The sequence below is a fragment of the Diplotaxodon limnothrissa genome, linkage group LG14 (assembly GCF_057381915.1).
Source record: "Diplotaxodon limnothrissa isolate DT_005_m linkage group LG14, D_limnothrissa_male_GT1.1, whole genome shotgun sequence".
Taxonomy (NCBI): domain Eukaryota; kingdom Metazoa; phylum Chordata; class Actinopteri; order Cichliformes; family Cichlidae; genus Diplotaxodon; species Diplotaxodon limnothrissa.
In genome coordinates this window covers 25,199,602-25,214,094 of record NC_140609.1, presented here as the reverse complement: position 1 = coordinate 25,214,094, position 14,493 = coordinate 25,199,602, and the positions used below count along the sequence as shown (strand labels likewise).

General features: G+C 40.1%; 2 protein-coding genes across 2 annotated transcripts; both read right to left on the bottom strand.

Annotated features, from left to right (window-relative positions):
- Positions 1–3,320: 3,320 nt before the first annotated feature.
- Positions 3,321–6,849, bottom strand: LOC146618906 (caspase a-like). Its single transcript, XM_085370054.1, has 8 exons — positions 6,789–6,849; positions 5,299–5,583; positions 5,087–5,181; positions 4,779–4,955; positions 4,425–4,674; positions 4,159–4,329; positions 3,904–4,013; positions 3,321–3,489 (listed from the first exon to the last, which is right to left on the bottom strand). Exons 1-8 carry the CDS (start codon positions 6,793–6,795, stop codon positions 3,385–3,387), a joined length of 1,200 nt encoding a protein of 399 aa, XP_085226180.1. The 5' UTR covers positions 6,796–6,849; the 3' UTR covers positions 3,321–3,384.
- A 707-nt stretch (positions 6,850–7,556) lies between these two features.
- LOC146618905 (caspase recruitment domain-containing protein 18-like) lies at positions 7,557–9,220 on the bottom strand. The gene is made up of 3 exons (XM_085370055.1): positions 9,153–9,220; positions 7,848–8,129; positions 7,557–7,598 (listed from the first exon to the last, which is right to left on the bottom strand). The coding sequence occupies exons 1-2, from the start codon at positions 9,157–9,159 to the stop codon at positions 7,852–7,854; spliced, it is 285 nt and encodes a 94-aa protein (XP_085226181.1). The 5' UTR covers positions 9,160–9,220; the 3' UTR covers positions 7,557–7,598; positions 7,848–7,851.
- Positions 9,221–14,493: the final 5,273 nt, after the last annotated feature.

Genomic DNA, 14,493 nt, shown 5'->3' with positions numbered 1-14,493 from the left:
ATTTATTTTCAGATAGTTTCACGCCTAACTTACACGCATTTTGTGTATACTGAATTATGATCAAAACAGCTTGCTTTAAAAAGAAGGCAGACATAAGGAACAGGAAGTAAAAGTGAAACTTGGGCTGCTGTCAAAGAAAACAGAAAGATGAGATAAAAGCAGTTTACCGACAGTATCAACATTTCTGTGTCCTTTGAATTACCACAACATGTCAAGTCATGTTTGAACTTGTCTGAACATTTCAACTCTACGATGTTTTAATGGCCAATATTATACGTTAATGACAAAAAATTAACAAAAAAACATAACCAGAGAAAAATCACCATCTCTCTTCATTTCATATAATAATTTTCTTTCCATCTACCGTTCCTTTGCTGAGTGTTTCCAATACACTGAACTATGCCTGTAGGGTTGACTGCATCAAGACCACAGATATTCTTATCATTGCAAGATCTCGAAGAAGAGAAGCAAGTTCAGTAAGTTTCAATTCACAAGTAATCCCCCTCCCTTCACCTGCCTTACTTGGAAGTGTCTGCTCTGGGAAACTATGAAAACATGCCTGTCTACAGGTCCTTCTCAAAAAATTTGCATATTGTGATAAAGTTCATTATTTTCTGTAATGTACTGATAAACATTAGACTTTCATATATTTTAGATTCATTACACACAACTGAAGTAGTTCAAGCATTTCATTATTGATGATTTTGGCATACAGCTCATGAAAACCCAAAATTCCTATCTCAAACAATTAGCATATCATGAATAGGTTCTCTAAACGAGCTATTAACCTAATCATCTGAATCAGCGAATTAACTCTAAACACCTGCAAAAGATTCCTGAGGCTTTTAAAAACTCCCAGCCGGGTTCATTACTCAAAACCGCAATCATGGGTAAGACTGCCGACCTGACTGCTGTCCAGAAGGCCATCTTTGACACCCTCAAGCAAGAGGGTAAGACACAGAAAGAAATTTCTGAACGAATAGGCTGTTCCCAGAGTGCTGTATCAAGGCACCTCAGTGGGAAGTCTGTGGGAAGGAAAAAGTGTGGCAGAAAACGCTGCACAACGAGAAGAGGTGACCGGACCCTGAGGAAGATTGTGGAGAAGGACCGATTCCAGACCTTGGAGGACCTGCGGAAGCAGTCGGCTGAGTCTGGAGTAGAAACATCCAGAGCCACCGTGTACAGGCGTGTGCAGGAAATGGGCTACAGGTGCCGCATTCCCCAGGTCAAACCACTTTTGAACCAGAAACAGCAGCAGAAGCGCCTGACCTGGGCTTCAGAGAAGCAGCGCTGGACTGTTTCTCAGTGGTCCAAAGTACTTTTTTCGGATGAAAGCAACTTTTTCATGTCATTCGGAAATCAAGGTGCCAGAGTCTGGAGGAAGACTGGGGAGAGGGAAATGCCAAAATGCCTGAAGTCCAGTGTCAAGTATCCACAGTCAGTGATGGTCTGGGGTGCCATGTCAGCTGCTGGTGTTGGTCCACTGTGTTTTATCAAGGGCAGGGTCAATGTAGCTAGCTATCAGGAGATTTTGGAGCACTTCATGCTTCCATCTGCTGAAAAGCTTTATGGAGATGAAGATTTCATTTTTCAGCACGACCTGGCACCTGCTCACAGTGCCAAAACCACTGGTAAATGGTTTACTGACCATGGTATTACTGTGCTCAATTGGCCTGCCAACTCTCCTGACCTGAACCCCATAAAGAATCTGTGGGATATTGTGAAGAGAAAGTTGAGAGACGCAAGACCCAACACTCTGGATGAGCTTAAGGCTGCTATCGAAGCATCCTGGGCCTCCATAACACCTCAGCAGTGCCACAGGCTGATTGCCTCCATGCCACGCCGCATTGAAGCAGTCATTTCTGCAAAAGGATTCCCGACCAAGTATTGAGTGCATAACTGAACATAATTATTTGAAGGTTGACTTTTTTTTTGTATTAAAAACACTTTTCTTTTATTGGTCAGATGAAATATGCTACTTTTTTGAGATAGGAATTTTGGGTTTTCATGAGCTGTATGCCAAAATCATCAATATTAAAACAATAAAAGGCTTGAACTACTTCAGTTGTGTGTAATGAATCTAAAATATATGAAAGTCTACTGTTTATCAGTACATTACAGAAAATAATGAACTTTATCACTATATGCTAATTTTTTGAGAAGGACCTGTATGTGTCAGGCTGGGTCTTAGGCTTCACCTCCTTCTGAAAGTCTCGGGCATCCCCAGGTGTGGGGGCTATTTCCCCCACCACACTCCCTGTCAGTGGCTGGTGCCCCTACCTGCTGGGGCATTGTAAGGACTGAAAATTAAAAAAGATCCTTTAAAAAAATCTTCTAAGCTATGACCATCAAGTGGAGCAGTATAGCAAAAGCCCTAAACCAGTATACCAGTTGTCACCTCAGGGCAATTTATATTGTAGGCTAAAGGTCCTATGATATAAACAAACAAACAAGCACAATTACAGTCAGATGACCCCCTTTGAACAAGCACTTAACACCAGTGGATTCTTTTTTAACAGGAAGATGTGGCGACAAGGGCAGAGATGAGAAGAATTGAGAGCAAGACACTGTAGGAGAGAGAGGCAGAGTGTAGTAACTCCTTAAGTTAAATGCAGCAGTGGTGTATGAATCCAAAGAGAGAGAAAGGCAGTGAGTGGAAAATAAAAGCAAAGCGCATTTTATTTTTATTTCTTTATTTTTGTATAGCATGAAAACACAGCAACAGTTATGTCAGGATACTTTACATGTTACTCTAGAATAATAGAAAAAAAATAATACAAAGAAAACAGAGAAAAGCTAACAATCATATGGACTCCTATGCAAACAAGAGGTTTAGCGACAGTGGGAAGGAAAAACTCCCTTATAACAGGAAGAAAGCCCTAGCAGAACCAGGTTGAGGGAGGGGTGTCCATCTTCTGCAAAGATGGTGTGAAGGGAGGAAGATAGGACAAAGACATGCTGTGGAAGAGAGTATGTCTGTCCCTCTCTGACCCTGTTTCTGCTGGACGTCTCTTCCAGTTCGTCCATCCAACCGTCTCCAATTGCCACATAGAGGATATTTCATGTTGATGTGTTTTGTGTGCATGGGTCTCACATGAAGCTAGAAATGTCATCAGGATTTTTTTTTAACAAAGGAGACAGACAGATGGCAGCTTTGTTTCATTCTTTTAAAATTTTTATTATCATTGTATTTTCCATCTGTTTGTAGCTATTTTGCATCTTATTGTGGCCATTTTTGTCTAACTGTGAGATCATATCATCTTTTTGCTTCTAGGTTTGCATCTCTTTGTAGTTCTTTGGAAATGATAAAATGACCTAACTCTGAGCACTAAAAACATCAATTGAAATGGCAGCAAAGTTGAGTTACATAACTGTAAAAATATCTCAGAGGCCTGGAAAGAAGTAGAAGCGTCTTGTCAGTGTGCATCTGTCTTTTGTTGGCATCTGTCTCCTGTTTTGAACACTGAAGTCTTCAAAGCGTTGCATCACCTGTATGATTAAAATGATGTACGACATTATCACAGTAATAATGTACAACATTATCACACTAATGACACGAGAACAAAGTAATTACTGCTTGACTATAGCAATACAACTTTCCACATGTTCCAGAAACATAAGTGACAGATATGGCACTTATTGATTCCTGTAAGCGTAACTTCCAGGAGATGAAAAATGCTTTGAAAGCCTTCTTTTGGGCCATACTCTGCAAACTTTTTAACCTTTTATTATTTTACTTTTAATACTGTACATGCACTATTTCCCAGTGATAATTGAAGTGTAATTTAAATATTGCTTTAACGTAACTGTCCACATAAATGTCACAAGCAGTATCAACATGGTTGTGAAGTAATGAGACTTGCTTCCAATAAGTATAAAACAATTTACACTTGCAGCGCTTACTTTTCTGAAGAGCTCCTCGACGTCGTCTTGATGTGCAAAGGTGTTGAAAACCTGAACAATGTACTGTATGAGGATAGACCCTTGATTCCTGTCTCTATATGACACAGTATCTGCAGAAAGAAAATTCAGAGACAGAAATTGGATACAGGTTGTTTTTTTTTTTTTTTGGGGGGGGGGGTGTTATCATTACAGATTCATGTGTGTCATCACTGTGTGTGTGTCACTAAGTTTTAATAATTGCCTAGCTACACTGACCTGGAGTGCAGGAGAGAAGAGAAATGAAGTCTTTTTCCTTGTGTACACATCGTAGAGTGTCGTCTTCTAAGCCCTCTTCATCAGCACATAGGGATGGACTTGGCTGTTTCACGTCATCACAGACCAGATCTGGCTTTGCACAGTCACTAACAAGCACACCTCCTCTCTCCTCTGAAACATATGCAATGTACTTGTAAGATAAGAAGACTCCAGCAAATCTATAACTTAAGCCTTTTTTTGTAACTGTAAGAACAGAAGGTGATCACCTCCTCTGCAGGCCTGGATGATGATGATCTTGGGTTTGTTCAGAAGTGCAGGACACTTGTCTGAGCTCAACTGCTTGTAAATGTTGTTCACCTCATACGCATCTTGTTCCTCATTATCACAAATGGGTTCTTTGCAGTCGACACCAAGGACTGCTCCTAGCTTCCCGTGAGACATTATAACCACCAACACACTGTCTGTATCTTTGAGTTTTGGATGTTTGGAGAAGTCAATTAGAGCCTTATTAATTGCCTGTAAGAACATAACAAAAAAAAAAGTCAAGGCATAACTTCCTGTATCTCAAAACAAACCAGACATAAAATTTTTCCCCAGATTTTCCCTTTTAATAAAAATACCTTTCCTGTGAGATTTGTGTATTTCACCACTTCATAACCCAGAGCAGAGAGCAGCTTCCTCATGTTCTCCTCATCTTTCTCAGCTCCATTTCTATTGAATTTCCCATCAGTAAACTTCATGTTAGTGATCAGCAGAGCTACGCGATTTTTAAAGGCGTCTTTGGTCACATGGTAAATCTGCAAAACAAAAATAAAGGGAAAAAAGTTGAAAAATCTATCTTGTGTCTCAACATTAACTTTAATAAGAAAACACTTTATTTCTTATTATCAAACTGAGATATTTTGCATGAGGTTTGTGAATGACTCACACTTTTATCATCCATTTTCATCTTCCAGAATTTCTCAGTCGTGTGGATCAGTGTATCTGACCATTCTGGTGGCTCCCGAGGATCTGGAGCTGAGGCTGACAAAACAGATTATTGCTTGAAATAATGTATTTTATTCTGTTTGTACCTGTGTGATCATTACATTATCTTCTGCACTATATTTTTTAATAAAAATATTTTTTAAGGTTTCTCACCTGCCTGAGAAGGCTGACTGCAAGACAAACCAAGCTTTTCGTAAAGAGAAGAGTCTCTACTTTTAAGGTGAACGATCATCTTGCTGCTGGCTCGGTCTCCTTTTTTCCTCACAGCGTCAATGAGACAGCGCGCCTTATCAGCCCTGCTGTCATTCTCTTCAAGTATTGACTCGCTCTCCATATCATTCAGCACACCATCTTCTACGAGGTCGTCAAGCAGCATCTTTATAACCGCTTTGGACACACTCGTCACAAAGTCTGACCGTACCCTGCCAAGCTCCTTATCTAGAATAGAGAATATGTCATTTTAGAAATGTTTAGAAAGATTGCTGACCTTTGAAAACTTTTCGTCTCAAACTAAATGGGCGATGTATACATTTTGCTGTTTTTATTTAATATATCGAATACGTTGAGGGGGGGGGGGGGGGGGGGTGCTCGGTTTGAGCCTTTTCAGCTGTATTATCGTCGGACGCTTCACTTTGTGGTGGGGAGCAGTAACGCATAACACATGTCAGCATCACTACAAACTGCGGTTTTCACAATGACTCTAAAAGTTGAATAGTCTTTTTTTTTTAATTAAAAGCAAACATTGCGATCTATGTACAGATTTATTGCTTTGTAACAAAGTAAAATATATTAGTTGTATCTAATAATCCGGCATCTTAATGCAGTTAACGGTGAAAGACCCACATTTACAGAATGATCCCCTGAGATATTAGCGCTAATCTACAACATTTCATGTGCATGAATCACTTCAGCATTTCTAACGCTGGTTCCGTACAAAGAGTGAATGTTTGCGCACTACGTAGGACATCCTGCCTTGTTATAACGCCCGGTATTCTTCGGATTGACGGAGGAAATGGCTGATATGTCCTTCTTCCTCATAAAGTGCGGAGTAAAAACGAAGCTACTGTTTTAGTGCATAACGAAACCATTACCGATGCCTGTCGTCAACATACAAATTTGGATATTTTAATAAAGAACAAACAAAACAAAACAAACTTTATATGCTATCCTGTCGCACTTTGGAAATGTGTGACCTCCCATCTTTAGAAGTTGTACTTAAAGAACAGCCTCCGTGGATTCAGTGTGTATACATAACGCAAATAGTTGTCAACAAAGAAACTTAAACCCTCGCTCTCTCATCTCTGAAAACCTTCCACTAGAAGATTTTTTCAACAACAGACATCTGGGCGGGAATAGTTTTCCGGGGTGCAAAACGAAAGTATGGATCCAATCTGGCATAAACATAGTATGAAAATAACAAATGTCGAATCACACTATTCAAACTTTTCTCTGACAAACACTTTTGTTGCAAAACTGTCGAAAGTGTAAGAATACATATTTTCCGCCGCTGTCTTCCGCAAAACGTTCGTAACACAATCCAGTGGTGGTAAACACTTTATGCCTATTGTGCTGCATTCCTGCTCGCTGGCTAAACTCATATATGACAACGTAGAACAAAATGCATTTAGTCCGTGTGCTCTTACCTGCCATTGCTCAAAACTTGTGTGGCCAACCTGCTTAAATTGCTGCTGACTTTAACCTGATTATGCTTGCGTAATGTTTGCTATCAGAGATGAACGATATAAGGCTCCTCCTTTCCGCATATGACCTACATAGTAGTACCGCACAGTGCATAAATTTCTGTTTAAAAGTCAGAGCAGGCCTGTGGTGCTCCTACTTTGATGTGAGTAACCCGGATCATTAAACTGTACCTTATAATGGCTAAAACTATACTGTAACATTATAAAACACCGTGGCACCCATGCTAACCATTCACTTGGGAGCCATAACAAACAAACAAAACGAACAAACAAAAAACATAAACAAAAAAAACCCGTCATGCGCTTTAAAGGTCCACATGTCATTGTACATGCAAATGAATCATACTATATAATAAACACACAAGCTCATTTACTGTCGTTGAGATTTAATTCAACTAGATTATAAAATGATCTTAACGTAAACAGATTGTAATTCTCATCCATCACATGCAAAAAATAATGTACAGAGGAACCTGGAAACATTACAGTTTTATGTTCATGCACATTTGAGAGCACAAATAGATTGTTTTTCTGATTGTCACGTTGGCAAAATATAAAAGCATCATATAATAGTGCTCTAGAGTGTAAAAAAAAATTAAGATACAGTATTGTATCTTTAGATGTGATCATTCATGTTGATATTATTGCTTTGAAAAGTAATGATGATGAAAGATGAGCATGTTCACTGCACATCTCTTTATTTCACAAAGTCTCGGCAGTAGGGATGAGTGTTCACGAGGTTTTCGTTTCCTCCTGTGGATAAAAACATAAATACGAAAAATCAGGTAACGGTAAAAAACAAAACAAAACATGGTGCCAAACAACAATGCGTAGAGATTAAACATAACCTAAGTGGCATCAACCAAAGTCAAAGCCTGATAGATCCTATTTCTGTATTTCAGTGTCAAAGTACAACATCAGTTTGTGACTCTATAAAATCAGGGTTAAAGCCTCCTTTTGCTCATATGTGTTGATAAGCTCCACTGATGTATCCCATCTCACCTGGTCAGACAGTCAGACCCAGCTCAGCGAAAAGCATAGGATCTCTTTTTTGAAGGTGACGAATCAACTTGTTGCTGGCTAGATCTCCTTTTTTCCTCACAGTGTCAATGAGGCAGCGCGCCTTGTCGGCTCGGTTCTTGTTCTCCTCAACTATTGACTCTCTCTCTCCATCATTCAAGATGCCATCCTCCAAAATGTCATCCAGGAGCTGGTCAAGAAGAGGGTTGGAGGTCTTTTCAACAAACTTACTCCTCACCCGCACAAGCATCGAGCTTGCGCTTTCTAGGAGAAAGAAAATCCCATTTATCAGGTTTAAGATGATTCAACACAAACTCACGTAACAACTTGAATAATTTGCTCTCATTTTGACTTCTTAAGGTGACTTCAAGTGGTAAAAAATTAGTCAACACGCTTGTACACAGATTGAAACACATCTGTGATTTAGAAAGCTCAGTTCTCAGCTGTCTGACCAGTGTTTGTTTGAATTTTTTGGAAAACTGCAAGTTTGAGCAGTGATCTCTTTATAAAGCTCTGTTTGGTTTGCATTAGATTTTACAGGTGTACCTGATTTGAGATTTAATTAATATTTTAGTGCTGCATATTAAAAGCACTCCAGTGGCGTGCTTCCCATCTGAAAACACAAGATATTTCTAAAAATATTTCCTTTTCGAGATAAATGCAGCTAATTTATAACTAAATGTAACTTTTAAAATCTGTGTTGATATATTCTGGCCAGTGATCTTCATCCCGCGCTGTGTGGATATGTAAACCGATTATTAAAAAAAGTGGGTGGGCAGTACAAAAGTGAAACTACAAACGATTTCGCGCTGAAAAAAGGAGGGAAAAGAATACAAATAAAATAAAAAGCAGAACAATTAACAGTATCACGTCATTTCCTCTAAGGGCATCACTTGGGCCAATGCGTTTTGTGAAAACACAATCTCTGCGGATACTAAACAGGATTTAGATCGGAGGAGGATCTCCTTTGCTTTTCACTCTGCAGCTGTGCCAAAAAATGACAGCAGAGCTTTTAACCGGTGGTTTGCCTTACTACCAGGTCAAGTTTGATTTCATCCTGAGCTCTGGCAACGAATAATTAATGACTAAGAGAGAGAGAAGAAAAAAGAGAGAAAAAATGAAGTTTTCAATTAGCAGTCAGATCCGTGTTCGCTATAGCCATTCTCCAACTTCCTCAACCCGTGCTGCTTGTTTGTATTAATTGCGTGTGATTTAAAACTTCAGTTATGTGTTCATGTGTTCACATTTGAGTAGCTACAACTTGCTTTAGATGACAAATCGCCTTACCTGCCATTGCGCCAGAACCTCAAATCACTCGAGTTAACCTCCAAACAGATGAGCGGCGTCCCAGCACGCATAGGTATAGTACGAGTCAATACAAGTTCTTTCGAGTGCTTTTTTGCCTCAAGAGGTCGCCAAAGCATAGCGTTCTTCCTCACATACGTTACATTTTACGGTAGTGTATGTTGGCGCAACGTTGCATCCGGTCACATCCCTACCTTTCTACTGGTACCTATTCATAAATGCAGCATATACACTGACCACTTCATTTGGTACACCTCGCATGGCTGTTTGCTTTCTATTTTGGTGAACATTTGACATATTCGAAAACTTTTTGGAGGAAGGCGTGGAGTTAGGTTTTTTTTAAATTTTTTTTTAAATGGATAGAGATGTTTAATTTACGTGTGAGATGATTTTAATAACGAAACAACTGATTCCAGAAGTCAAACAAGCCACCATTTCTTTTCACTCAAATGGTGACAACATGGGTTTGAAGTATTTTGGCTCCATCTAGTGGACAAATACATTCAAAACATCGAAATGACTTTAAAGGAATACATTTCTACATTTTGAACTGGTTAAAGATAAGTTTTTGTTTGTTTGTCTGTTTGTTTTTTAAGTATTCATTAAAACAAAAAGTAAAAATATTTTCTTTTGCTAATGAAGCAGCTTCACACAAAGCATACAGGGAGTGCAGAATTATTAGGCAAGTTGTATTTTTGAGGAATAATTTTATTATTGAACAACAACCATGTTCTCAATGAACCCAAAAAACTCATTAATATCAAAGCTGAATGTTTTTGGAAGTAGTTTTTAGTTTTAGCTATTTTAGGGGGATATCTGTGTGTGCAGGTGACTATTACTGTGCATAATTATTAGGCAACTTAACAAAAAACAAATATATACCCATTTCAATTATTTATTTTTACCAGTGAAACCAATATAACATCTCCACATTCACAAATATACATTTCTGACATTCAAAAACAAAACAAAAACAAATCAGCGACCAATATAGCCACCTTTCTTTGCAAGGACACTCAAAAGCCTGCCATCCATGGGTTCTGTCAGTGTTTTGATCTGTTCACCATCAACATTGCGTGCAGCAGCAACCACAGCCTCCCAGACACTGTTCAGAGAGGTGTACTGTTTTCCCTCCTTGTAACGCTCACATTTGATGATGGACCACAGGTTCTCAATGGGGTTCAGATCAGGTGAACAAGGAGGCCATGTCATTAGTTTTTCTTCTTTTATACCCTTTCTTGTCAGCCACGCTGTGGAGTACTTGGACGCGTGTGATGGAGCATTGTCCTGCATGAAAATCATGTTTTTCTTGAAGGATGCAGACTTCTTCCTGTACCACTGCTTGAAGAAGGTGTCTTCCAGAAACTGGCAGTAGGACTGGGAGTTGAGCTTGACTCCATCCTCAACCCGAAAAGGCCCCACAAGCTCATCTTTGATGATACCAGCCCAAACCAGTACTCCACCTCCACCTTGCTGGCGTCTGAGTCGGACTGGAGCTCTCTGCCCTTTACCGATCCAGCCACGGGCCCATCCATCTGGCCCATCAAGACTCACTCTCATTTCATCAGTCCATAAAACCTTAGAAAAACTAGTCTTGAGATATTTCTTGGCCCAGTCTTGACGTTTCAGCTTGTGTGTCTTGTTCAGTGGTGGTCGTCTTTCAGCCTTTCTTACCTTGGCCATGTCTCTGAGTATTGCACACCTTGTGCTTTTGGGCACTCCAGTGATGTTGCAGCTCTGAAACATGGCCAAACTGGTGGCAAGTGGCATCTTGGCAGCTGCACGCTTGACTTTTCTCAGTTCATGGGCAGTTATTTTGCGCCTTGGTTTTTCCACACGCTTCTTGCGACCCTGTTGACTATTTTGAATGAAACGCTTGATTGTTCGATGATCACGCTTCAGAAGCTTTGCAATTTTGAGACTGCTGCATCCCTCTGCAAGATATCTCACTATTTTTGACTTTTCTGAGCCTGTCAAGTCCTTCTTTTGACCCATTTTGCCAAAGGAAAGGACGTTGCCTAATAATTATGCACACCTGATATAGGGTGTTGATGTCATTAGACCACACCCCTTCTCATTACAGAGATGCACATCACCTAATATGCTTAATTGGTAGTAGGCTTTCGAGCCTATACAGCTTGGAGTAAGACAACATGCATGAAGAGGATGATGTGGACAAAATACTCATTTGCCTAATAATTCTGCACTCCCTGTATAGACACAAAGCACAAATTATTTACACTCATGGGAAAAAGAAGATTTTCACAAGATTACTCACAGTACACCCTTACTTCCATATGAATTCAGAGGATATGTAGCAGTCAGGTGCTCTTAATCAGATTCACTTGATTGATCGTCAGTAAGTCTGAGCACATCAATAAAGACAGACATTTGCTATTCTGGCGCATTCAAGTGTGCGTCAACAAAATCTTGCCTGGAGTGGACATCACAGCATCACAGTCCTTAGGACTTTTTTTTTTTTTAACCTCATTCCATCCAGATTGAAGAAATTTTAATAAGTAACTGAGTTGTATAGTATTATCTTTCAGAGAAGCCAGTGGTTACCTCATTGATGGCTGTAGCTCAGGTTGTAGAGCAGGTCAGCCACTAATCAGAAGGTCGGTGGTTCGATCCCAGGCTGCATCCTGGCTGCATGCCAAATATCCTTGGGCAAGATACTAACCCCGTGTTTGCCTACTGGTGGTGGTCAGAGGGCCCGGTGGCGCCTGTGTCCGGCAGCCTCGCCTCTGTCAGTGCGCCCCAGGGCAGCTGTGGCTACAATGTAGCTTGCTATCGCCAGTGTGTGAATGTGTGTGTGAATGGGTGGATGACTGAATGTAGTGTAAAGCGCTTTGGGGTCCTATGGACTAGAAAAGCGCTATACAAATGCAGGCCATTTACCATTGATGCAAGGGTATGTTGTGCCTGTGGTATAGCTTGTATGGTAGTCTTTCTTGGTTTTGTATTATCTTTGTCTGTATACGGTGGCTGGGAAGTGCAAGTGATTACATCCTTGCATTACATACTTTAGGTTCATTTTCTGCAGGCAGGTTTCTGAAAGAGAACAGGCAGATTTAGAATATAACATGCAGCGTTCTATAGATGGATGCATTAAAAAAAAAAGGAAAAATTACATGTATGTGCTCACTTTCTAAACACTTTGTTACATTTATGATAAATGGATTAGAAAGTAGATAAAACACATTTATGTCGGCCTTGGCTCATAGTTCTTGTCTTTAAATTAACTTTGTATGTTTCAGGTACTGCACTCTCAAAGACTGAATGAACCAGCATTGCAGCCATGGGTCATTGTGAGCATCACAGGGAAGGTTGAAGCCGCCCACTGCACCTGTATGGCCGGAGTCGTGGAGACCTGCAGCCATGTCACTGCTCTTCTGTTTAAAGTAGAAGCAACAGTGTTGATCCGTGGCACAAGGACTGTTACAGATGAACCTGCATACTGGGTTTTGCCTGGTAATATGACCAAGATACAGCCAGAGGTTGGCCATAAGATAGACTTCTCCTCTTCAGCTGCCCAAAAAAAGGCTCTCGATCAAAACATAAACAGACCATCCGTATTGAAAGGTAAAAGGAGCCGTCCTCAAAAAAGAAAAATCCCGCCTGCTACTGTGGAGGAGTTGTCACTGCTATTGGATACTTTGCTGGAACGCAGTAAAGCTGTGGGTTGTGGGAATGACCCATAATGTTTTATCTAGGGGTCTAGATTTATGCCTGTAGTGCACTGCTGTGTAAATAATTTGCATTTACTGAATATGTACTGACTGAGTACCACTGTTCAAAAGTTGAATAAAGAAACAAACCAATTTTTGCCTTTAAAAAAAAAAATTAAAACCACTTTATAGAAAATGACAAAATGTTTACACAAAATCATGACACTACTTAATTTACTGTATCTTTTGAAAAATTACCGCTATTTATACAGCACAAGACTTAAGAATATTTAACAAGAGCAAGTTTCATTTTTCCCTGGTTTTACTACCACACTGTTCACCAAAATGCAGCAAACCTTCACCATCTTATCCAGAAGGGTCACCTCTTCACCCTCACACGGAATAAGTAATCTGATTGGCATGGTGGTATGTTTGAAGCAGGGATTTCGCAGTGCTCATTGTGTAGCACTGGAACCCAGTCATGATGTGTTTAATCCATTTCATAGGCTGGTTTGCCTGCAATAATGCCAAATAATTAGCAACTCTATAAATACAACGTAGTTCTGCCAAATCACTCATTAGGATGTTTGTTCTAATTTCCTTCGCAAATAAAACTAATAGGCTATAAAGAGTCTTTCTGTGTGGAGTTTGCATGTTCTCCCCGTGTTTGCGTGGGTTCTCTCCGGGTACTCCGGCTTCCTCCCACCGTCCAAAGACATGCAACTTGTGGGGATAGGTTAATTGGATAATCCAAATTGCCACTAGGTGTGAATGTGCGAGTGAATGTGAGTGTGAATGGTTGTCTGTCCCTATGTGTTAGCCCTGCGACAGACTGGCGACCTGTCCAGGGTGTACCCTGCCTCTCGCCCTATGACAGCTGGGATAGGCTCCAGCGCCCCCCGCGACCCTGAAAAGGATAAGCGGAAGCGAATGGATGGATGGATGGATGGCTATAAAGAGTGATATGAACATAGAGGGCCAAAACTTTCACTGGCAGCTGGTAGAAATAGAGCTCACTCTCTCTGAGGTTGAAGGCGTAGCCCCAAAATCTGCCAGAGGGGCCAAGGGGTTAACGGATGCTGGCTGAACCCTACAAAGATGCATTTGTGTGACTTGCGCTGGAGTCGCAGAACCCCTGTAGCTGGTTACAGGGGTCTGGGCGAGCAGGATCAGGTGGGCAGGTCTGGGATCCATGTTCTTAAAGAAAAGAGAGAAAGTCTTTTTTTCTTTTTCTGGAAAAAAAAAAGCTAGGGTTGATAACTAATTTATCAGTTAAATTTAAGCCTAAATGTTAGATTATGCAGCCTGTATGTCTTGCCATACTGAACGTTACAAAAGCACAAGTTTAACTAAGCACATTAGTAAGGTTTAACAGATTTTTCACATATACACACTCACATACACACATAGGCGCGTGCACGGGCGCAGGCGCGCACACACCCGTGGACCAGAACAGATGGCATTTTTTGGCCATAAAAACAAGTAAAAACTTTTTTCTTTTGCTTAAAATGAGAAAAGTGTTATTGATGATAAAAATTATATATTTATAACAATTAGATATTTTTTTGAAAATTAAAGAGTTATGAAATATGATAATTTTTATTAATATGTTATTTTTATGGCTACCATATGTTTTATTGCTTCCTTTATTA